This window comes from Epargyreus clarus, unplaced genomic scaffold (assembly GCF_041222505.1).
Source record: "Epargyreus clarus isolate Ecla_fem2 unplaced genomic scaffold, WU_Ecla_fem_2.2 ptg000007l, whole genome shotgun sequence".
In the NCBI taxonomy this organism is placed as follows: domain Eukaryota; kingdom Metazoa; phylum Arthropoda; class Insecta; order Lepidoptera; family Hesperiidae; genus Epargyreus; species Epargyreus clarus.
This window is the reverse complement of record NW_027332215.1, coordinates 10139468-10167099: the sequence shown is the minus strand read 5'-3', so window position 1 is coordinate 10167099 and position 27632 is coordinate 10139468. Positions and strand designations below refer to the sequence as shown.

General features: G+C 35.1%; 1 protein-coding gene across 1 annotated transcript in view; it reads right to left on the bottom strand.

Moving 5' to 3' along the window:
* The window catches only part of LOC140743364 (uncharacterized), a 36812-nt gene that overhangs the window by 8947 nt on the left and 233 nt on the right, over positions 1–27632 (bottom strand). Inside the window, exons 2-4 of the mRNA XM_073074540.1 lie at positions 26918–27555; positions 15758–15784; positions 15185–15313 (exon numbers count right to left, since the gene is read on the bottom strand). Of these exons, the coding sequence (XP_072930641.1) occupies positions 15185–15313; positions 15758–15784; positions 26918–27555 (794 nt within the window). The remainder of the gene's footprint in view (positions 1–15184; positions 15314–15757; positions 15785–26917; positions 27556–27632) is intronic.

Here is a 27632-nt window from a genome sequence, read left to right as displayed (position 1 = left end):
GTGTAACAGATAAAATAAAATCAATTATTATTCATCTCCTATCATTTCAATTGACAAATATGTAGCGACGGCATACAAACATGAGTACAGTTTGTCGATCTTTTGTTATTGGCTGACAAAGTGACTGACACGATGACGTTTGTATTGATAGTTGACGGAGACTGACAAGCAACACGAGAAATAAAAGTAGACTAACTTCGAACAAATTGAGAATAATTTTATAGAAACGAAAGTTGAACAAAATCTTTTGAAACTAAATGGAACCCAAAACATCGTTCTTTAATCTTTAGGTAAGACACCAGACCATCGGTCCCTTTGAATTTGATTAATTAAAAGTTTTGCATGGCAAAGAGTACCTAATCTTAACGCAAGGGTTGTACTGAGTGAACTTCTTTTGTATTTTATCCTATAAAGAGAAGTTTATCAGTGAAACAACGCTCAATCTGCAACAGAATATAAAAGTTTTACAATAACGTACACGCCTCGGGCGGGGAGATCATCAAAAACGAGAATAAATTCTCTCTAAACTTGCCCATCTACTTACCTAAAGTATTATTTGAAAGAAAGCGATAATATTGAAAGGGTTCACGAAGGGGCAGTACAGAAATATACAAAGAGAAGTAAATTATATTTCGAAGATATATATCTAAGATACATATACAATGCACTAAGACAGCGAGAAATAAATACTGTATCAGTAGTCACGACTGATTCGGAGAATATCAGTAAATGTACGCGATACTGAGTAGTATCTAGTCTCGTTAGCATATCACTTAGATGATAGGAAATTCCAAACCCTGCTACAATTGAATATCGACATAACTGTAACACAATTGTTCTTTGCGAAGATATGTTATCAGCAAGACAATGGGCGTTTAAACGCACAAAAAACAGAGCTACTTTCTCTGACAGGGGAATAATGATGGATGAATGAAGGCTAAATCAAAACTGCTGAACGTGAGTTTAGTGGAAATACCCGAAATTTTTATCAACTTGTATGACTAGAACCCTATTTTTATTATAAGTAGTATTTAAAAACCTTATATCAGGTAGACATAGTTATCCAAAGCGGTTCAACTTTGTCCTCAGGTGTAGCAACGCATCTATTGCTGAATTCAAGTAGAACTCTAATCTTATCTGGGGTTGAATACAAATGTCCATGAGCTTTTGAAAGCTCGTTCATTCTTCTTATTTTTTAAAAAAAATATGTATAATATTGTTTTCATGGAGAGAAACATAATTACGATTTATTTTCTTCTAGCACAAGCATTTGTAATACCAAATAAGATTTGCGAATGCGACCCATTAAACGGTGGAATTTGCGAGTGTTCAGATTACAATACGCAACCATGTTCGGGTATATCTAACGAAGCACATGTAGTGCTTCAGTTTAATGCAGAAACGTTGTCTATACATACATATATATTAACACATTTATAGCATAATGAGGGCGTTATACCGCGCTCGAATTCGGTACTGCCGTGGGCGGGCGGCGGTCTCGCACCTACTTCGCTGCAAGCGGCCTCACCCAATTAGCCTTAAAATAATGAACATGTTTTATATTTTCACTCGAGTGCGGCGTGTTCATCCCCGTTTGCCCCGGGAGGTCATGATGCCGCGGCCCTCTCGCGCTACGTTTTACACGGAGTACCTTCTAGTAGGTAATATAATTACAAAGGGACAATTCGGCTGAACTTTGGATCCGTCGAGTATGTAACGTTTTGTGTAAAGCGGTCCCCATAATAATCCCGTTGCGAACTTCGCCGGCGCTCATTAGTGTGTTGTTGCATTGTCCTGATCTGTGCTCTCCTATTGTTGCTTGGCTAAGTGCTGCCGTAATAATGCGATAGGGTAGTCGAGTACCATCCAAACAGTTATCATACAAATTAGCTTTTGAAGCACGCTAATAATACTGTGAGAGTGCCGAGTACAAAATAAATAGGTATCGCAAAAGTAATAAACGCTAATATACTAAAAGAAACAACTTCTTCAATGTAAATAGCGTAACATCATAATGAACCGCGGCGTCTAGACGACGTAATTTAATTTTATTTGTCCGCGATTTGAATGCAGCGACATAAGTGATAATGATTTTATTGAACAGTAAATACACAAAACGACCGCACATAAAACCAGCCGAATGATAAATGTGTAGAGCTGGCGCACCGCAATTACATTTTTAATAAGCATTTAACAGTTTCCTGCCTCTTTAGTCTACAAATAACGCGACTGCTCTCGTAGATTTAACTAAGCCTGAATAAATAATCAATTTAGTCGGGCCCGCGCGGCTTCTGATCGATTGCCACAATAGCGACCGGATGATATACTCCGCGTGCCGCGACGATAAATATTCCGAGACAAATGTTTAGAGCGTCTCCGGAGAGTTGCGGTGACACTAAATTTAAAAGCTTCAATTGTACAGAAATAACCGAAACACGGTTAAGATCTTTCGAAAACAAATCGTGTATCGGGCGGTTGACGACAATCGTGATTGACTGCGCAAGTGAACGTCTCTAATATAAACAAATTAATAGGGAGCTAGTCGATCCTGCGGCGGTGGCGGGCATAACTCAGCGGCGACGGAGACGGGCCGGGGCTCCGATGAGGAACGGCATCGGGATGTCATTACACTATTTACTAAAAATTATTTCATGAGTCAGCTGTAAATCAGGCGCCGAACAACGATGTCTCTCGCTTTTATAACGCATACGCTTCCTGTCTACCGGCGACGTTATGATTATGATTTTGAAGGAAACATAATTCTCCAGTGATAATTTTTGAGCATCAAAGTCATATTTTACAAGGCCCGCTGTAGTTTTTATTGTTACAGTAAATCAAACGGCATTTCGAATTATTATCTCGGAGGCGCGTTCCGAATCCGTTTTCGAGTTCCATTATCTACGGCCATTAACGTGTTACATGTGTTAATCACGTTCTCTTAGGGGCGTCTTATCAAAACGGGAGCAATTTTAAGAATGACAGCGCGTATAAATAAAGGAGTCTTTACATTAATTATGAGCTTAATTATGTTAGAATCCCTTTGATTTACAAGCCGCTCATTGCGCCGCAAACGAATTGTAGTGGCTTAGCGGAGTTTCTCGCGCTCTGCCTACGGTTTCGTGGTTATAATTATTTTTGTCGTTGAACGTACCTAGTGCGGTTAAGTATATATCGAGATGAAAGTGAATTCAGACACGTTGACGCCCGTGCCATTTGCAAGGATTAACTGGTAAGAGCGCTCCCAAAAAACACATGTCAACCACTAGACAGTAAGTTTAGAACGAAACAAAAATAATACCATTTTTTGTTCATTTTAATTTTAAACGAGTGGTATCGCAGCGGATGTTTCATTCCTACACCATTTATAATACAAGTAAGTTTTGATTGGAAAGGTCATTGACCTACTTAAAACAATATTGACTAACTATCACCTAAACATTTTGATTAAAAAAATGCAAAGATTATAAACATCTAACACAAACTTCAATAAAAATGAACGTTTGGAAAATCTTAACGAAACTAGACGAAAAGAAGAACTATAATCTCGATTATCTACATTATAGTGTAAATTCAATTTCAGTAGTTGCCACAATTGCAAAGTAATATTAACAATACTCATAATACGAGCAATACAGATGAAACAAAACTGATACAAACTCTACAAAAGCGCGGCCATGTACGCCGGCGGCGGCACGACAGGGAACAATATTCGGAAATATGGAAATATACTTGTACGTTACCATTTCAACTACCTCAATATACCTACTACACATTTACACGTTATAACGAAATGCGGTAATTTGGATTTACCTAATGTGTTACGGCAAAATGTGAGACTAAAATTCATTTTACAAGTTACATAATCGGTTAACTCAGGTGCTCGTACTTGATTCACAAATTTTTATTAACCTATGAATATGTCTATCAATATTAATAATTTAACTGACAACCACATACGTATTTTAGTATTAGCCATGGCACGTTATGGTTGATTTTTCAACGTACGAAGCATATTAGGTGTGTCCGAGGACAGAGTTGTTCGCGGTTATTACGCAGGGTCCCCTAACATTAACAGTCCACCATTATGTTAAATTTCTGTAAAAATCGCCTCCGTATTGTTCCTCATTAGTAACTCCAGAAAGATATGTTAAAACAATTTAAACATCTAGATATGGTGTCAACTTTGTTAGATACGTAAGAAATCTTCAAAGTCTAGAAATAAACTACAAAATTATTTATTACATTTTTAAATCCCATCGAGGGGAGACAATTTGAAATTTCAAAAATGGTACAAGCCATGCCGTGGTGCAGACAGAATAGTCGCTCCTCGTGGGAACAGACGCGACGCCGCTGGCGTACACGCCACCGAAGCCTGGGCTTCAATACTGTCGAGTTAGTAACTGATAGGGAATCGGCTTTGTTTTATGTACTGCTCCGCTATCCCTTATTTTGTATGTACCAAGTGCGTCTGCACCTATATCGATCTAAACATCGCTATGAGCATGTTGACCAACGCACATATTATTTTATTTAAGTGTGATATTACCAAAGCATATTTTAGGACATAGCCCTTACCATTAACTAACAAACACTGAACAATTGTTAAATTTCAATATAAATAAGCAAACTTAATAATATTATTGTCAGCGTGATAAGAATTTGAACTACTATGATAATAATATTAGGATTATTACAAAATATATTATACCAATAGTAAGTGAACATGAATGGTTTCTATTATTCCGGCAATTCCCATTTCCCATCCCAATTCCCCCAAATTTGGAATTAATTAGAATTTCCAGCCGCTGAACTTTGAATGCTAAATGTACATGTCTGATGTTAAATACTGAATAAACTCATAAATCGTCTCAGTAAATCATTCGAGATCGAATATACCGGTATATCCGAATGTTTTGCATATAATCGTTTAGCAGGACAAAGTAGATGGCGTGCAACTAGACGTTGCAAATTAGTAACAAGAGGTACCGAGCTGAACGAATTAGAATTAAACAGACAATGGAGATGGAGAGCAAAATTCAATATACATTGATGCAAATCGGATTGAATCGAGAACGCGGACTGATTTGCCGTTCACTGTGAAATGGATGCGATTGAATAGATGAACGCGAAAACCATCTGTCATCGGAAGCACGGAGTAAGACCATTGCATCGTGGAACAATCGCGCGATTGTCCCTGTTAGACAATCGGGGAATAGCTGGGAGCTCTATTTCTGCCTAGTGTTTAGAAACAATAGCTCGGGGCTGCAATTAGTTTATCCGATAGATGGTGGTCGAACGAGTCGTAAATCTACTCTCTTGCCACCAGTGGGCGCAGTGTACGTGGCGCCGTATGTAGATTCCGCACGGTTAATTAATGTGCCATGGTAAAGTGCGAGGTTGCTCCCCGTCCCCAGCCGGGTTACGTAAATTGCGCACCCATCTCTCCCCGATGTAGGTACGATAGCTCCAGTTTTGGTAAATTAAAATTCGACGCCTAATGCCGCTACGCAACGTGTTGGTGGTTAAAAACACACGCAGGGGTTGATTTATGGGATTGTAACGATATGAAAAAAAAAAATGAATAGGAATACATTGTACGAAATTACCCGGTTTAAGTTAAGCGTATCATTAAAGATATGAACTAAAAAAAACGGATTTTAAACCAAAACTAATTCATTCCTAGTCGTTAAGTATTCAAGTGTTTGAGTAATTTATTGAGAATGTTTTAAGGCAATACGATACGTAATTCGTGAAAAATAGATCTTTCACATTTCTCAGGTATGTAGGAAACCTGCAGTGGTGACGGAAAACGTCACTATGTTTTTCGTCACCGTTTAAGTAAGTGATAATTAATTTCTAATAACGCACATATCTTTAAAAATCAGAGGTATCTACGTGTTTGGGATTTGAACCCTTCGATCAAGAGGCCGTGTTTCTTAACCACTGGGCTATTAATGCTCAATGGAATACAGTTGCCTATTAAAATCTAACGATTAACCTAAACGCAATTATATTAAGGAAGAAATTAACTTTATGAAGTGAACTTTTCATTTTGATGTAGAATTTAGTCTAATCGGAGAAAACACGAAGTCTCTTACGTATAAAGTACTATAACTAATTCAAATTACATCTCACTACAATTAGTAATAAAGACTAGATAGATGTAAGTAATTTATCGTTTTCTTCAGCTTCCCTAGACATTTCTGGAAGTAACATTGAATAAAATCGGTCGCGAATTAGATCTAAAAGTCATAATTTTGAAAAATTACTAACTTGAACTCAATTATATATAAATAGAAAAAACTAAACGTCAACTTAGTTCTCTTGCAATGGGTATAATATTAAATGAAGTTGGTTACCATAAAAGGATTAAAGATAAATAGTATTAGGTAGCGTTATTTTAGTCAGCCATTATTGCTGATACAATACAACTAATATTGAAAAGTTTTAATACAAACTTGTCAAAATTAGAGCTAAATGATGCAGTCATATCAATAGTTCAACAAACGTAACTATACGGTTATTCCTATTTGAAGTGAATGTAAGCTCATAGCTGTTTGTCATACGATCTTCACAATCGCATTTGACTGACAGATCGTCCCCCTCATTGTCCCTTCGGTGGTGAATTTCAATCAGCATGCTTTCGTGTTTTGCAATAACAAACCAAATCCCGCTCGTGGTGGCTTCCATAAATGCGTGCATACATATCAGTGTAAATTTTCGATCGACTACGACTAATGGGATGAACGGTCGGCACTCGGCTAAATTAACAGTTTCACTGGTGAATGGTCTCGATAAATTGGTACAATCATGTATTACTATTTAATAGACTATAGAAACATTTTACAATGAATTTAGGTATGCACCTACACTCGTACACTTTTTCACATATTCATTCCGATAAAAGTTTGCTTATCTACAGATATTTTATAATCTATATTACGCAGTTAACATTTTATTTGTGGAAATGTTAAAGACGAAGAAGTATATAACAAGTATGTATATTTCTATGTAAAATAACCAAAACGGATATTCGTATTCTTACGTGACTCAAAGCTAACAACATGAATAAAAGGAAACCAAAAAAAAAACACAAACCGTTCCAAACGTAAACAAAAGGCGAATTGATTAAAAATAAAATCCTTTAGAATTCGAATCGGACCGAAGCGCTAATTTGTTCGAGGAACAAATCTGAAAGTCAGCCGGTACAGTATTTATCCCCTTTTCTAAACCGACAAACACGCTCGGCCCGAAGGCCGAAGCGTTACATCCACGTGTGTACGTCCTTTGGGAAAAACATAAATCGAACGTTAGAACGTGTTCATTTTTTATTTGGAAAAACAATGTTACCAGTAATGTGATTTCATACGTAGGTCTGTATTTAGGAATAAGATGTGAAAAGTAGAATGCGTAACTGGCCCCTTGAAATTGAATAAGCAGGAAGGTCTACAATCTATTTCCTCTCTCTTTTGCTTTTTATTTCTAGATTGCAATAATGAAGTAAAAAAGATCATAATACAATATAATTTATAGATTCAGGTGCTATTGTTTTTAATATAAATTATTTCTAGTTGACAAGATACAGCAAAAGACGTTGGTTCTTTTTTTCACACTTATACAAATGGAATACTAGGCGAATATTATAAAAAATCCACTAAAATGTTTACAGTAAACGTCACAATAAAGACAATGTGGAAATAAAATTAAAAATGAAAACGAAACGGACAGTGCCATCACCTCAGAGTTGGCGCCAGAACCAAATTACCGGAGCAACGAGAACGCTTACCCGTCTCCTTTCAAATTTGATTGTGGCTAACATAACGCCCATGAACTCTATAATGAAACGTCTGGTATAAAAACAAAACTATGGGCATATATGATTAGGTCGATACACGAGTAAGGTAGAACCACTAAACAAACAACCATTATAATAATGCAACGTCACCGTGTTCGAAATCACTTATTGTGGGAGTGACTTGCAGTCACAAGTGCCTTATGCTGCGCCTAGACCGTGTTCGTACGAGACCCCCCGTCTTAACATTGCGTAATGTACGATTTGATTGTTCAAACTCTGATAGTCTTTACGTGGACATTACAGAAATTAATATCAAACAAAATTATTCGCATGTTATACATGAAAAGAAAGTGTGTTTATACACAACTTACAAGATTTTACAGAAGAAATTTTGGTAACTTGATTTATTGAATCTTATTAGAATTTTTCACGTAACAGTTACACCGCAAGATATTAAAACAATAATTCCATTCAAGGACCCAAACAACAAAGGCTGTCGTATGTTCAACACTCAAAAAGATTTCAAGGATGGAATTTAAGTAATTGTGAACTCCAACTTATTTTATTACTTGCAAGAGCTTCAAGTAAATACTATCATAATCAATACAACGGGTATATTATGCAATGACTTAAGTAGGATAACGTTATAACAAATTAAGTGTATTAAAATCAGAGTGGAAATTAACTTAGGTAGGTATTTATCACCATAATGTCTATTAGTATGTTTGTTGCCTCAATTTATAGCACCTATGAAGACATGGTCTACAAACGTCCAAATATAAATAACGTTTTTTCTTGAAATAGAAGACTAACCCAATAATAAAACCATTGCCACGTCTACAATAAGACAATAAGTATAGCATTCATAAGGCGAGTGTCACATTCAAAAGTAAAATAGAAAAAACATTTGTCGGTCGTGTGTTCGACACCCACAAACATCGACGGACGGTTCAAATGAGGCGCGGCGTCATCTCGGGTTGCACCGCGTTGGCGCCGGCCGACACATTCGAGAAGTTAGCACACCCATTGAAGGGCGACAAAAAAACAACAATACACCAAAAGCTCTGGGCCGCGCTCCGCTTGACTGTGTAACAAGCGAGCGTAACGAACGAGCAGAAACGATTGCTTAAACTAAACGAATTGTTGCGTTAGGTCGTTTCACAAAAAGGAAAACATTATTGCCGTACCTATAAATCTAACCAAAGCGAATAATTTCTAAATACTAAAAGCAAACACTAAAACCGATCCCAAAGAAACGCGTACAGCGCTTAGGTAGCACGTATTTAATTGGTCAATCAAATGGGACTAAAATTTAGACGCGCATAAATCATTAAGCGAAATCACTGTCTTAATTAGACCGAGAGATGTCAACGGAGGCGAAGCGACGTGCCGGAATAAATCAGGATTTAAATTGCTTTCCGCAACGACACTCCCACCGTCGACTGGGCGTTAATAGCGCGTGCAGCCGAAATCTTAGACGCATGTTTGGGAATCATTTTTTCTCTTTGAAATCGTATATCGTCTATGCCAGCCCCTTACGAATAAAAAATGAGCAAGGCGCGGATTCAGTCCACAATTCACTGGATTAGAATACTAATTGGATTGTCGACATCGAGGATACCCGAGCGCAGTACTCTTCAGATTGATATCAAATAGGCATTGCAATCAATACATAATGATAAAATTACTGACATAATTAGAAAAAATTCTTTCTCAGAAAAATTATAAAGGAAAATAATTAGCCAGGAAAATCTGTGTAGTATCTTCCAACATTCTATGTGGAGTAAAAAAAATGTGCCTTACTCTAAATGTATTAGATTTCACATCAAAAAAATGAAGAACCTCTTTAAAACATAACATGGAGCAAACGACGTCGAATGTTTCCAATTTAATTATCCCGATCACTAGCTCCGCCCATTCGAAATCGAACGATCGTAAATCAACAATAATAACGCTGAGCTTTCCACTTTATTGGCCAAACAAATCTTTATAAACACAATTACATGGTCGTTAACGAACAATTAAATATACGAAATGGAGTTTTAGAGGATCCAGGGTCAATCCAAACGATATTTATAAAATATAAACGTTAACTTTAGTTCCTTTTGTACAATTTGGTAACTATAAAAAACCTTCCGGCACTGCGAATCGCAGGTAGAGAAATGATTCAAGGAAACGGCAATAACATGCAAATATAAATAAATTCTTCCTATTTGGAATCGGAAAGTCTATAATAACACAGTAATCAACCCGTCACCGTGTAAAATTACAGTCACAGAAGATTTTATTCAGATAATCTTAAAGAGTTCCTTGTATCTTGCTAACTATTTTTTTGTTTTGAGATAACCGATATATAAGACAATATATTATACCAAATTTCCTACCGTAATACTTATGTCTTTCTACCTGTAGAACATCGAATTCCTTTAGAAAACGTTAAAGATCAGTCATACAAAAAACTCTTATCAGATATCACGTTATCTCACTTTGTAATACGAGAAGGGCATTTTTGTTGAGCCCCTGAGATGAGCCAACCGAAAAAAAATTGCATACAACTTTTATCTTAAATAGATAAACAGAAAATTGTTTGTCTGGTATCTATTGTATGGGTTTAGAATAACAAAACTGTCAAGATAAAACATCTTTAAACAATCCTACTAATGCGAAAAATTAATATTAACGCAAGGTTTTAAAATATTGAAGCAACAAATTATTTTATTATTACTAAAATAAAAATTACAAAACAACTTTTGTTCAAATTCACGATCACCACGATCAAAAGAAAAAAGATTTATTACGTGAAAACAGTGAATTTTAAAGAAGTTATAACAACAAACAATGCAATTCAACCTATCACGAAGGAAAAGTATAAGTGCCTATAAAATGTATTGAATGAAGTTAAGTGTTTATGTGATATACCTACAGAAATACACGAAAAATACGTTAACCTTATGTTGGTTCGTCGATGTTTCGAGAAAATAATAGCAGTAACGTCAAATTAAATTCTTAATTATGATGATATTACCTACAGAACATGCTAAATATTTAGATCAATCGATGAGTATGTCGTTAACACCCGAATGATATTCAAATTTTACGGAAACGGACCCGAGCGACACCGCGGGCGGTCTTTAGTCAATTAATAAATATCAAAACTCTTTAGATAGGAAGCAATGATGACACATTTAAGTGTCTCATTTCTAAGAGTTACAAGGTGGACGTAATAAAAAAATGTCGTACAGACCCACACACAGAGATATTTCCACAAATCGATAATTCTATCAGCGTGCGAGGCAAATACGAAAATAAGCATAAGCATCAAAGTGTTTTTTAGTGGAGAAACGACAAATGTCAAGCAGAAAGGCCCAGTAGCAAACACGTGTTACATATTGTCTGACAATATTTACTGTTGCTTTATTAGCTGGCGGGGCGGATAGAAAATGAAAACGACCATCATTTCGAATTTCAAAGCAGATGTTATGCACAACGGACGCAATGACGGACTAATTGGAGACAAATCTATTCGATTTGAATATGTACACATATACTGTTTGTTAAAATAAACACGCTCACTAAAATTCATGTTTTTCAACATTTCCGTTTTAAAATCAACTAAGTCGTAGCTTTCGCCCATGTAATTTTGTAGAGGCAACTTTTCTTAGCATATAGTATATTAACGCCATCTATGTAATGTTGATATAAACATTACTCGTCAATATTGCATTGATCCCACCCACAATACTTTCTTCATTGTACAATTTTCCTACAATAGTACAAATAGGCAAATAAGTAAAATGCAATATGTACGGATAACTACATAAATTCGATTTAAATTTATAGATACTCGTGCCTTCATAATACACTCATCAAAAGCTTACTTGAGTTATATGTTTAGGAGAAATGGGTAATCAGGTCATATAATGAAATTATAATTTGTACATTTCAGATTTAATGGGTTCAATTCAATGATTCAGTATAAATAACAGAGTCGTGTCGGACTTGCTCTAATCAACGTCGGCGAATAATTAACGTCTCTCTATCAGATAGATAATAAAAGGCCTCAGACAAAAACAAACGATCGTCCAGAGACAAATCTTAAACAATTCTCATTAAGTTCATTTAACAACTATTCACATACCTACGAGAGGATGCCTATAAAATTCAAATCCAATTGCGTCGACCCTTGATTTACAACGAATCAATAAAAGAGAAGGCTATCATTACCCTTTTTATAGCATTGAATAAAAGTAATGTACTGGCCATCTGAAGCGATAGCTGAGCGACATTAAGTTGGAAACTAATTTAACTCAAGAATCATCCGGATTTGTAATAACTTAATTGATTTGCGCAAAATCTTCATAATAATTGAGATCTGAAGACCGCATCAGAATTAGCGACGGCTGGCTAGGCTGGCTTGCTGGCTTGCTCGTATATGACGTCTATATATCAACTGCGACTCGAAACGGCATGAGCACAATAGTTGAATGGAAAAAAGGGCTGAGAGATGGCTCGTAAAATAAAACAAGAGCCTACGTCCGGAGATATGTCAAGATAGCATGCGGCGGGGGGCGCGGGCCCGGCGCCGGACGAACTCCGAGACCCAATTAGAGGCACACCTTTTGGACATGTGCTCTCGCTTGGCGCTAACTAACTCCTAAAAACCCGAGGATGAGGGACCAGCAACATCCGTTACCGTTTATCACTTTTTTCTTCACGGGACGGAGCGCAGTGCAAATCGTATACGTCAATTTCCGTTTTTGCAATACTTTGCGTTTTTGCACGAGGTACAATATGTGATACGTCTAGATGATTTAGGGATTGCTGATTTGAGAAATTTGAATAATCAATTCAGGGTTCCCTAGAAAATTGAGTATATTATCTTTTACTTACACTATAATATAAACTCAAACGAAAATAACAAATTTTAAATAATTCGAACGATTCGAAAAATACCGAACTGCATTAAAAAGAAGATCTTTTGGCATTTACACAATGTAATAATTTATGAGTGGATATTGGATTATTACTAGTTTATTTAATTCATATACATACTACATAAAAAAAACTTTTTGGTATTCCAAAAGTAGAGAACAATTTTAATCAATGTATCTATAATAACAAATTAATTGCAAAATACCTATATAAAATTCTCCATGATTGCAAATACTCTACAACTACAATTCTATACTATACTGATTCCTTTTAAATTATATTTCAATACTAATCAGAGGGTTCAGGAAGACCTCGAAAAATGTTGCCTAATTAATTTTCAGTGCTGTTGTAACATTTCGCTTACCGCTATATGAACTAGTTTGCTTCTACATATAGCGACCTCAGAGCAAATAAATAATTTGTTCCAGTCATATCAAGATTAAGATATGTGTAATTTAAAATATCGACAGTCACCACTGCTTAGTACCAACTGGAGAAAGCTGCACAAGAAGACCTATTAGAGTAGAATACACCAGTGGTACTCAACCTAGCACATTTATAATACAGGTACATAAAACATATATTTTTTATTTTTGATTACGCGCTATTTTTTTTTTTTATTAAATGACGAGCATGCAGTCCATCTGATGGTAAGTGGCTACTGCCGCCCATGGACATCTTTAATCAACCCCAGATAGAATTAGATATTCCTACCTGAGGTCGGTCACAGATGCGCCGCTACCCCTGAGGACTAAGCTGGAACGCCTCGGAAAAGTCTGTCTCCCTTACCACACCCTTCAAACCGGAACACAGCAGCGCCTAACACTGCTGTTATTAGGTAGAAATAGGTGTGGGGGTGGTGCCCCTGGAGTCAAACCACAAAGGGTTCTACCACCTTCAAAAATTAATTCTGATCTTATTTGCTTCGATTATGATCCGAACTAAATATGTAGTCCAAAATAAACCATATAAAATTATGTGGGCATTTTATTACTTCTTTGTCGTATTTAACAACATAAAGCCCCGTAAAAAAATATTTATCATCAATTTTAAAACTAAAAAATATACTTGACGATGCAAATCCCTATCGCAGTTTTATCTATAGTCTGATTCATAATTAGGTGTCCAAAATGTAAACAAACAAATGTTACTGTCAAAATGAACAAGAAATAAAAACTTTAACAAACTCAACAAAAAACGAAAACTTTACAATTATTCACAATTTAACAAACGCGCTATGTAAACGATAATACATTCGAGTTCAATTACAATCACGAAAATGAATAACATCAGCTACGAAACTTAAAAATGACGGCACAAGAAATGTTCTGGGTTCCGTTTGTGTTACCATTATCACATTTTAATTTTCTACCATAAACCTTGTTTTTTATTATTATTACTGTATGGAACGAAATTGAGGTAATATAAATATTAGAAAATGTGAATTGATCTTAATTTTTTAGATTATTATTTTATTATTGTTGTATTAATTTAATATTGTCAAATATAAGAATCTACCATTTGAAGGGTATGTTCTTGATAGGTCAACACCTTTGTTTACATTTTGGACACCTAATTATGAATCAGACTATACAATGAGATTAATTATATTCAAACAAACAAAAAAATGTATAATGCGTAGTTTAGTCGTATTTCTACAACTAGACGAACCGTAGTAACTAATAGTAAATTATAGAACGAATTGAATCTTTTTGAAAATTTAGTTAACGAGTAAGGAGGAAAATGCAAACACACGATTCAGTAGAAACCAAATACAGGTCTGTGTTAAGTAATGTAGAACTTGGTAGAAGGTAGGATGATGGTAGAGAAACAAGACGATTTTAAAATCGATATAAGCCAGATGATGCAAAATATCGATTTGCGATAAGCACTGTCTAGTGTCTACAGATCAATCACACAAAAATCAGTTTCTTGGAAACACTGATGATATTAACGTTATCAAAGATATCAATAACTCAGTTTATCGTTTGCAGGCTTAATCGAAGGTGGATCCTTTAACTACTGCGTATCTTCACAGTCAATAATGTAATTACTCCTTACTAACTCAGTGCTTCTGCAACCAAAAATCGAATTTTGCTATTTCCCGCCTACTATACATTCCCAAATTTCAATCTGTGGTAGCCTATCTTATATATATAATTCTCGTGTCACAATGTTAGTTACCGTACTCCTCCGAAACGGCTTTACCGATTTTTACCAAATTTTATATGCATATTCAGTAGGTCTGAGAATCGGCTACTATCTATTTTTCATACCCCTAAGTGATAAGGGTTGTTCACCCTTAACATTTTTTTATTTACATGCCAACACAAAGTTTGCCGGGTCAGCTAGTATTTGTATAGATTGATTATGATTGTTATGAATAACGGGTGTAACTGTTAGTGTAGTAAAAACGGTTTAACTGCTTCAAGTGTTAAATAAATGTGTAACTAATACCTTTGTTTTGACAAGTTTCGCATTCTCCTTGCACATCTTCGCCAGGGCGTGGTACTCTCCTCTCGCGGCGCACAGGATCCACTGCTTCTGTTTCGAGTCCAACGGATCTGACTCCCCTTTGTGGTCCAGCTGTGGATGACAGTATATCATTTGTATCGCATATACCAGTATATTGTTAATGATTGTACATGTTATATTCTAACAATGAAAAATAAAAATGTTAATAAGCAAGTACCTACTACTTCAAGCTTAAAATAAATATAGACATGTATGTATGTTCCAATTTAATGTCTAATTAAAATATTAGTATACACGCTTCAAAACTATAAAAAAGCGATCAGTAGGTACTTTGATTTAATATATAATATTACTATTATGCACAGAAGCTAGGTTAGTTAGATTCACTTTACTTCAACTTTAGAGGGCTATTTTACTGTAATATCCATCAAGATAAGGTCGTAAAACCAGAAATTAGTTGTATTTTATGGGAAAGGAACAGCGTCCATTGATTGTTGGTTTTTAAAATCATTAGTTATTTCCGATTCGCTGTAAAAGTGTAAAAAGAATACTTACAGACACTCTATCTTCTTCGTCGACATTCTGTGAACAAACAATTTTAATTGCAGTATAAAACACAAATGGGGAAAAAAATCAAGGACATTCTTCTTATTGTTCCTCATATCTTATTTCAAGACCGCTTTACATGTTTTATATCTTTTGTGTTCTCTGTGGTCCTTTGCTCTTTACCTCACGACGTCCGTAACGTTCAATTAGATTCACCGCGGAATTTAAACAAGTAATAAAAGCGAATAACCGAATTTAAATGCATAAAATACTTATGCCATACTCACAACCATTCATAACGGTCACTTTATTAAATAAACTACATCATCGCATTCAACATTTGAAAACAAAAGATTAGGATTATAAATAAAGACGATATTTACATACATAATAAATATCTTAAAGACACATATAAATTAATCGGAACCTAATATTTCAAAATTAATAAATGAGTACTTATATTGTGAAAATAATATTTTGAATTAATGGTCAATAAATTCGAATTCTCCCGTCTTCAGGCTTGCCTTGCGATTGGGTTTGTGCATAGAAGATAATAAGGGTTTGAATATGTGTAACGTAATCAAGAGTCGTATGGTATAGTAAAATAAAGTTTATTTTACAACGTTGATTGAATGGAGTTACGTGTTATTCAGTCGGAGCGGCCGGCGTGCGTTGCCCAGCATGACCACTTTACCACCTGTCGTTACATATTTATGTCTACACTATTGGCCTCACTGTTAGGGACTTCGATATTGACAAGATAACATCCTTAATGTGATGTGTTTGATTTAATAATAAGATTAAGTTTGTTCGTTGCCGGTTTTTGGTTTCTGCGGTAACGACAATTAACCATTCATCGGGAGAACAATTAATTTCAATTCGTTTAGGGCACGTTTATGGTTGTAAGCGAATACATTTTACAATTCAATTATTTTAATATTGGTGGAATTAAAATAAATTATTCCAATTAAATTCTCTAAAATTTTTACAATTATTAGCAAAAAATATATAGGAGATATTGGACATGAGTGCTATAGTGAATCTTAATAGGGAATTGGGTTAGTGTCAAAGTGAACAGGTTTAATAAACGCAAACTGATTTATCCCACATAACAATGGTACTCAGGCATCGTGTTCGCAGCTAGTTAATCCGAGCTTCAGTGTACTGTAATCTGCAATATGAATGAAGATCACAAACAGTTTAAAGCCTATTGTGACAGACATTGGCACGTTACAAGATAATGAAAGTTCTGTACGAGTTAGACACGAATGCTTTCAACGTTTATAAATGTTAACAGAACATAAACGAACCACTATGCAATACAGAAACGACGGTATATGATGCCGCAAAAATACGGGAACAGTTAACAGAACTTCGAGCAAATCATAAAATATCTTTGTTCTACTCATATTGACAGACTAATTGTTGCAGTGCCTAAACTACTCAAACTAGAACAATGAAGTTATCTATGGGTTTGAAAGTTTGGTTACAAATCTTGGAACATTATCAACATAAGTAAGTACTTATATTGTTTTATGTTTAAAACACTGTAATATTTTTTTGGAAAATCAACCCTTTTGGATTACTAAATTAACATACAGCAACTATAATGATCGCGAAACAACTGAGTCAAATAGGTATACACAGATATAATACTGAGAAAAAAATCTAATGAAAAGTATAATTTCAAAGAAGCGCAACGTAGAAATTTGCACTGTAAACAATACAACTTTTTTCCTGAAGTGTCAATTAAGGAGTGAAAAGTGATTCATTGCTCGCGTCTTAGCTCACGAAACTGTGAATAGCGGTACTAGAGAAAAACAAACATGGAGAGTTTGTTGCTATAGTGATATCTACACTTCATTCGAACTATTATGACTCACGCCGGTTAAAAATATTCAATCTCTTCATTTTTACTGACTACCAAAGTTCGAAATTTGACAATTTATACTTACCTACCAGAAATTGTTAAATTCGATTTATAATCGGAAGAAGGTCTCTACCTACCTTTGCCTTTGTATACAGTAGATCCCACTTAGAAAAAGTAAATAAATAAATAATCCTTGTTCATAATTAAACAAGTTGTAAGTAACATTTAGACACATACCTAATCATCTTAAAGTGATTAAATATTGCTTTTTAAACTAATAGATACAACAGCGACTAATAACAAATGCAATGGACCTTATCAATTTAAATAAGAGCACTGAATAAATTTGCAATAAAGGGCATTTGAAAGGCAAAGGTGACGATACCGAGGCGGAATTTGATCGATGTCACAGTTGGCCCGGGGTATTTTCGAAAGACAAAGACAAAGTTAAAATTAAGGAGAAAAAGAATGTTGAATATATTGAAAGGAGGTATGATCGTCGGCAGTGTGTCGCCGTAGGGCCCCTTACCCCATCGTGCGTGCCTCGCTCCGGGACGCCGAACGCATCGGGGTGTTCGCGCAGCCACATTATGGTGGCGACGGCACGACATTACGATCGATACACATCATACCATACCGACGTATCGTACTTAAATAGAGATACTGCCAATACCAAAATGAACCTGTTTGCCAAATTAAGTTTGCTAGACGAATAGACAGACACTTACATTGTCTTAGGTTAACATCCGATAAGTCCTAAAATCGGTTATGTAATCAAATTTTCAAGTCGTGAATTTAAAATATAATTAGCTAAAATAACGACATTTTTTTAACAAAAAAATATGTAAGCGCCAATACGGAATTAAAACCAAATTTTTAACTATACTTCACAGAATGTTTCACGTTTTTTTTAATTAACTGTAATATATTTTTACAGACAACACATGATATGTAAATGTGAAACACATGTAAGGTTCATGGTTAATACCGATGACACTATGCATGATGCATTTACAAGATAACGTGTAACATATTTACATTAGTATCACTAATCACTCGTAACCACAAACACAACAATAAAATATCATACTACAACGTCTGTAACAAGATGGATTAGCAGTCTGAAGAACCTTTAGCAAATGCACAACAAAGATAAGATATTATCACGAGAACGGAGCCTGTGACAGTTTTTGTTCTATACTCGGGACGGGTGATCCCAATACAAAGATTGTTATTTCATAAAGCAACACCATTATTCATGTACAGTTTTTCGTGTAAGACAGCGATATCGTTTTTCTATTAAGAAACGTGTAATGATCGATGCGAACATTCAATTGTTTCGCCCTCACAGCGCGTATTATGCGCTGTCTTACTTTTATCTTTCGATAGCTGGCAGCTAATTTACCCGTTGTTCCTATTTTCCATCACTTCGACAAGGCTCGTTAATTGTGGCGTCCGCGTTGTTGATGGCTGCAAGTGATTCTCAGGCAAGAATAGCAGAGAGAGAACAATGAAATCGGTCATATTTTCCTGCCAACCCGCAACGGACCGTGATAGCTTATCTCCTGGATCGTGCATATCAACTACATTGCATTTATTCAAATTGAAGATGACGTATACTTAAAACGAAGCTCATTTTCGCCAACTTCATGAAAGATTTACGATCGCCTGTTTGATAATAATTAAACAATAGACGTTGTTGCGAAAAGACTTTACCCCTTAAGTGATTGTTTACACGACCATAAATCATTACTCAACACGTATGCGTTATTAGATGCAATTTGTTGTGAATGCTTGTAAGCAGATTTATTCCAAGCCATCAAACAGTCGACATGGACCTTTGAACTGTTAATGATGTAGGCTGCTTTAAAATTAAACGCAAGATGGGACAGCAAAAGTAATAAAATCTTTGTTGAGTGCTTAGCCACTAAAAACGAATTGAAGTTCCAAGTTAGCACTTAGGAGAAGCTGTAAAACCATTTGATTAAACTGGCACCATTCTATACTATTCCACGTAAACAGGTCAATTCAAGATTAAATTTCGAAAAATATGTTTGATGACCGAATTAAGGCACTAGGACAGTTTTAAGCGTTAGAGATTTTGGAAGTTATGTTCGTATTAGACATTTATCATCACGTGCTATAACGTTTAAGGATGACATCATGACTCATAAGCAAACCTAAATAAATGAGAGTTCTTAAAAAAATCTCAAAAGTCTTTAAACTCTAGCAATTTGCACGCGGCCAGCGCGGTCGACTATATCTTGAACCCCTCTCATTCTGAGAGCATTCGTGCCTACCAATAGTTGACGAAAAGTATTAAAGCATATGACAATTAACAATATGAAGATAGGGATAAATTAATAAATGAACGAGACCAACGACATGGTCGTCGCAACGCACGAATGACCTTTTTTTAGAACTTTAATGGCGCACGTGCGCTTTGGAGTCACACGACAATAATTGTCGGGGGACAATCGACCGCAAGTCACGAGAAGGTGTTCAATACGTTATGCACTATGAATAATGATGCTAATATTGACTTTTAACTGTTTCGTATCCATCGTACCTGGTATTGTGACCATCTTACGGGAAACCTAAGTTTTTTTATATAATATAAAAGTTGCAACCGTCTTTGGACGATTAAGTAAGCTTATGGCAAGTGGCTACTGCCGCCTATAGACATCTGTCATACCTCAAAGGTCTAAGTTAGAACGCCTCGGAAAAGGATTTCTCCTTCAACTCACACACCCTTCAAATCAGAATACAGTAGCGCTTTATACTGCTGTTATTAGGCAAATGGACGTGGCGGATTTACCACCTTCAATAGTGTTTATTTCAGAACAAATGTCAATATAATGGCAATTTTCGCTGCAACAAAATATATACCTATAGTCGATCTCGTTTACATAAGATTACGACATTATATTTTATATTGGTAGAAGATTGTGAGACCCGCGTCGTAATCGGCTCTCATCCGAAGGAAGCGGATAAAAAACTTAACATTTAAGCTCCTCGAACTTAAGAGTATCCCTTTTATAGCGCAGCGGTGAAATAGCTGCACTTTCATAAAATCTTTGTAGATTAATTTTTTGAAAGTATTTCAATTGACGAGCGGAAGCGAATGTCGACAGTCTATTTCAGTGTTGATTTATGCGCCAGGATCTCGCCCGAGCGGGTGGCAATGTGGCATATTAGTGAGAAACGGTTTGTTGGTTTATAATTTATTAGCTTCCGCGTCGCCCGTGAGTGAACTTCCATATTACAGAACTCGTGTCAATCTAGTTTGAAAGCATGTAAGTGCTGCACTAATTGTTGATGTGATGTCGTTAATTATTTATATTGATTTATCGTAGTTCTGATTTGTAAATGATGTCGGCATACAGGAAGGAGACCAATTGACATATGGAAAATAGATGAGGATTTCGTCGAACATTTCGTAACACGCATTTTGATATATAAAATTTCGGCGTTCATACATGTTAACGACTATGAGAATGCCTTTAGAGCGAGGTTAATGAGAGCTTTCGTCCTTTTAATAGGGAACATTGTGGCGTACGTGGTATAAAGCAATTGTAAAGTCCATTAGGTGCGCAGAGGCGTACGCGACGCGACCTAATATTTGTCATTAGAAGCTTTTGTTGTTCGCGTTGTAAGCTACCCTCGCAGGGGGTGTCCCGTTCGTATGAGCGAAAATTATTTATTATATAAAATTTCATACCCACAATGTGCGTCCCTCTTCGGTTATTTTTGGAATGTGCCCTTCGGGTATAGTGATGTGTTGCTCATTCAGTTCAATGCAGGCAGGCATTACTTGCTTTATTTTTTTAAATACGTAATCGTATAGTAGATAGTAAGTACATCTATAACGCTTTCGGCTAATAGATGTTTAACTAACTTTATGTATTAGCAATTTACTTTCCCTCTCGATACACTGGCGCGATCACGAGAAATTATTATCGATAATAATCAGATTGGACGTCATTTTGACCGCCAAAGGGTCATGACGAAGGTTTTACAATTCAATTAGCCGCGCCAGGTGTCGACGGGTAGGAAACTTTTACCCGAACCTCGACATAATATTTTAATATTCAAAGAGGTTTATTAGAGCAGATAACGATATTCAAAGTTAAATTTTAGTTATTATCAGTTAGCCTTTTCACTCCGACAAAGGTTGAATGTTGTTACTTGGTTATACATTTCTCTATTGGTACGTGTAAGATATTGAAATATTGAAGTACGATTTTTTCGTGAGATAAATTTGTTGCATGCAACATCAGTAGCTCTTAAGGATATATTGACATATCTACCTATGCGATAAAAATGGCGTCGATTAAAATATATTTTGTTATGATGAGTCATAAAAATAGCTTAGTATTTTTTCTGACCTACGTTTTACGGAAATACCAGAAAAGTCAATAAAATACGCTTCGGTTAGAACCTGGGCATGTAAAATTGGAGTCGCGTCGCAAAACATTTCTTCGAAAGAAATACGAATATTTAATATGACCTTAAAAATAGTAAGTAATTACAAAAATTAAGACCGATATTAAAACGATGCGGCAAAAAATGACATGGCTCTTCGCGATCTAAGAGGCGATTTTATGTTATAAATTAAAATTAAAATTATTTATTTATCACATACCTATATTATCTGTGCCGTGTGTTGTCAATGGTCACACCTGCACTCCGTTAATATAAAACATAAATTCAACTTTTAGGGTTCTACAGAGAAATTGCATATAATTTTGTTCTGTCGATCTTTATAGTGCAACCATTTTACTCGGAGATTCCTGAGAAAAAATAAGTTTAATACTGACACCCGAACCCGATTACGAAAAAAGTGCGCAATGAATCTAAATATTTTGACGTATCCTACGAAAAAAAGAAAAAACCTAATCTGAATTTCAATTCAATACCTCATATTGAATTGAAATTCTCATTAGTTACGTTACATTATGTAAACATAATGTAATGTAACTTTTTAGTCCATTAAAATGTTAGAAATTTAGGTCCTGAGCGTGCGAAACTCAGATGACGCAATTCCATTTTTTTGGATCTCAAGGCTTGGGGTTAGTGTGAAGCTAAATCCAAATTTTACTTATTGAATTTATCGATTGCCGAAATAATATTGTTTCTACCCGCCTGTGGAGTAGTTTTGACGTATATTTTTCGTATGTATGATTGTCTGATTCTTTAATACGCCCTAGAGCGCAAACGACGTAACGGATTTTAACATATAAAGTGTCATTAAATTCGTCTAAATTGCGAAAAGATTATTTTTATATTGTCCGGTATTTTGTTTTTATGGCGACATGTATGTTTAACTTACAGCATTTATCTGCAGAAGTAATTTGGTGTTCTCAATGAGTTTAAATATTCTTATACAAAGTTATTTTTTTCCAATAAAATAAATGCGCATTCCTACTACGGAACTCCCTGTGCGTGGTTCGAGACGCACTAGGCCGCGGCGGTTTAACGTAGTGTTTTATAATAATGAAAAATATAATTATTTGCAATATTATTTATGGTGGTAACTCAACGGCAATAAAACTACATGCAATAATAAATTGTATATTGTCCAAACTACAATTGGAACATAAATTGAAATAAATTTTATGTGCGATTAATTATGGTTTATTTTGAACTAAGATGATATTGATATTATTTGGAAACAAGAATTGAAATCAATTAATGTATGTAAATCCTTTTCCGTCGTGAATGTAATGATACACATATGATGTGCATTGTCATCCAAAACCAATCAAATATAAAGGGTATGCAATTTCAGCTCAATTGGATACCTAAAAGGGGTTCAGGGTCAAATTTGACTCTCACATACGTACGAACTAACAAAGCGAGTTAAATAATAAAAGCTTCATTACATCAAAGTTAGTGCATAGCGAACCTAATGTACGACGAACGAAAGTGTGCATGAAACGATGCACATTTTTTTCCTAAGATAATGTTGATATCAGAAAGGAATCGGTCCCTGCGATCCGACATCGCGTGCGAATTTAAACTGCAAATACTCGAACGGGAATTTCAGGCCACACTGACACTTAACCTCTATCAATAAAATTCATCGTGAAATTGTTTGCTTGACAAAAACTCGTACAAAAACACCTACACAAAGTACTGGTAGTTAAGCTGTTAAACCAACAATTAACTGTTAGCACAAGTGCTTTTATCACATTGTTAAGGGTCTCTTAAGGGTCACGTTTTGACAGCTGGCGACAAACAGGTGTTTCTCCTTGCAAGTGGCGCGGACCCCGAAATTTTTATAATTACCAACCCATTCAAGGTAATAATTACCTAAGTAAATAGTATACACAGCGCTAACAAGACTCGCAATTAAAACGCGATTAGCCTCTATTCGTCATGTTACATTTTTATACGAAACGCAATGTGCGTGTATCGTGTAGTGGAATTCCTACTTTGTATTGATGTTCACCGGTCCCTCATTACGTATAATAATGCATAGTTTAAAGATGACTTTGAAGATTAAATACAAAAATATATTACTTCGATTTGTTAATATATTGGAAACGTGATTCACAATTAATCAAAATGGATCTTCATGAAACAAGAACTATGATAGTTCGCTTCTATCATAATGTCTATTAGATTGATAGTACTCATCCACTATTTCTACATTTACTCCCTTCTAACTAGTTGCACTAAAGTCGTCAAAAAATAAAATGTAAGCATCATTAAATTTATTTAATACCATTGTATTGTAAGATCTTCTGTCTTCAAGGGAAAGAATTCAAAATTCTTATCGAAAATGTAATAATGTTCAATCAATAATTAAAAAAAAAACAATAGTTTTTAAATTTTACCAAGAAATTCCAACTGGTAAAAAATTAAATTAATGCATTTAGTAAATTGTTGCATCAATTTAAAGTTCGATACATTCTGTATAATATAATTTCATTTCATTTAAAATTAAGTACCTATGTACTATGGAATTGACTTTATTATTACTTAGGTAAAATGTTTACCATTACAAGTATAGTTTGTATGACAGACTTTTCAAAAACACACATAGAGTAAGACAAAGACTGAGACATAATGCATATATAGGCCCAGAAATATGTATTCAATACAATTCAGTAAAAAGGCTGACATGGTCAAGTATAAGTGAAAGTATGTGCTGATGATTAATAGTACAATTATATTTTAAACACTGCACGGTACTTTTTATTTTTCCAAAATATTCAAAACCTCTGCAAGCATGTATTTAATACTTAGAACTTTTGATTAGAATGTTGTACTTTAATATTTTTGATTGCAAACTTCTTACTCATATTGGCCATCAAAAAATTGTAGGGCTCAAATTGAAACTATTCCTTATCTGATTTCTTCACATCTATACCTATACCTTGCTTCAATAGGTTAAGAGTACCATAGATAGAAAAAACACCCAGACCCAAGACTCTGTATATGATAAACCATATATTCTGATATTATCAAAACTTAATGATGAAAAGTTACTTGCTAATTTAAAAATGATTTCTTTGACAGCAATTCCTAATTACATGCATTTAAAAACCATGTTCTAAAACAACATGAACATCCAACTTAAACAAGACGACCCGCATAGCAAGGCTGTCACCAAACCAGTCTGATGCACAGAAGGGCCCGGGTTCGATCCCCGGCCAGACAGATATCTAAAATTATAAATTTAGTTGTCTGTTTCTGGGTCTGGGTGTTTGTGTATTCGTCTATGTGTCCATGGCACCCACCACCTGAGAATTCTTAAAAAGAAAAAAGAATTCAAAGGTAAAGTCTACTAATTCACACTTGGCCAGCATGGTGAACTATGGCTCAATCCTTTATGGCCAATGGTACATTTGCAATTATAATAAATACAAATAAGCACAATGAAATATATTTTTATATGGTTATTTTATAAAAATAAGTAAAATATAATGAACTTTTGGTGGTACGGAAGCCTTCATGTGTAAATTTGACTCGTACTTGGCCAAATATTTTCTGTCTGTCAGGTATTTAGGTTTTCCCCTGATGTTTCACTTTCACCATTGAAGCAAGTGATAATCAATTTCTAATAGACACATAACTTTTAAAAATCCTGGGGAGCCTGGATTTCGAACCTCGAACACCTTAATGAAAAGGCTGAGTTTCAACCACTAGGCTATCACTGCTACTATACTATTTACTTTTTTTATTTTCTCAATGACAGTTATTTGTAGTATTGTAACCAAATAAGCAATGATATCGATCGCATATAGCTTACGCCGTAAGAAAAATAAGACAATTTACTGACGTTGATACTGCTAAGCTTGTATATTTTGCGTATTTTCATAGTGTTATGTCCTATGGCATATTGCTGTGGGGTAAAGCAGCTGGCATATATCAAATCTTTGTATTACAGAAGAGAGTCATTAGGGACATTTATAAGATGAGGTCTCAGGAGTCATTGCATGAAAAATTCAAAGATATAGGTATACTTACAGTAGCGTCTCAGTATATATACAGTAATATACAGGAAATAATTTAGGTGCATACAAACAATAATGCATGTGCGAAAGTAACTGCCGAAAACTGGGAAAAAGTTGTGAAAAGAACCCAAAACATTATAGCGTCAGATTGGGAAATTCATGTGGCATTCGATAACATACAAGAACAGAAACTTATAATAAATGTTGAGGAGAGCTGATCGAGTGACCGTGACGGTTCAAAAATTTTTTTATTAAAATAAATAAATAAAGATTACCTGTCATAATAATTATTTCATTACATTATCGAGTACCTACCTATACCTACTTATTTTACAACAGCTTCGAAAGTTTTAAAGAAGTAGGCAATCAAAAATTTATATGTGTAACATCTTGCCATGAAATATAATATTATAAGTATATGTAATATAATATAATAGTTAATGAATTAGTGCAAAACTATCCGGCAGTAGTTTAGTTTCTTACATCTTGTGAAAAAAACAAACGGATCTGTTTTCGTTTTACGTTTATCGTTATAGCTCCTATAGTAATCAATATGTGAAGCAAATCTCTACCTGTCCATGAAGTACAGTATTATCTGTGTGACATTTTAATGTAAACAACACAAAATTACATGGGCGTCGATCCGTCATCGAGAAAATAATGAAATGGAAATAGTATAATATACTACTTTTTAAATGCAAATATAATACTTTTTAAATGCAAGTAATATAGTAATTCAGAGATCCAAGTATTTAAGATGAGTATCTTAAATACTTGGATCTCTGAATTACTATATTACTTGCATTTAAAAAATTGAATACAAGAAAAACTCACCGAAGTATTAAAGCTTAGTTTGTTTGACTTCAAAACATCACTTTCCGAGGCCATTCTGTTGAACATCTGCTTTCTTTCCTTCACTGAAATCTTTTGCTCATTTTCTATCAACATGCCCTCACTTCTAGATGATGTTAACGTTGATGGTAGGCTGTCATTCAAATCCGAGGTTTCATGGTTAGGTATTGACATTCTGGGGCCTGATAACCCCGGAATACTTGAACGTTTCTCACCAGCTTTATCTGCTGACTTCCTTCTCGGATGCACTTTTGGTGGCGTATCGTCACTTGGAGTACTGACCAAACTCTCTTTGGACTCTGTGTGGGCCACTTCTATTGGTGTTTTGGGTGCAGGAGGGAGAACTGGTGTGGTATCTTGGAGACTTGCGAGGATACTGAAGTCCTGGTTAAGTTGTAAAGGAGGTGGAGGCCGGTATGGCACTGATTGGGGAGTATTGGCCACTGCAGAAGTATCAGGTAATGTAACAGTTGGTGCCTCAGACACTTTACTCTCACTAGCCTCTTCATTCTCTTTACTCGGAATATATTTCTTTTTCAATATCAACCATTTCTCATTATTCTGATTTTTAATTATCGCTAAGGCGTTAACGTGCTTCTTAAATGTATTCCGCGCTTCATCTACAAATATATTAAACTAAAGTTATGGCCACTTCATGTTATGAAACTGTTTGAAAAGTTTCAAGTTTGCAACTTAC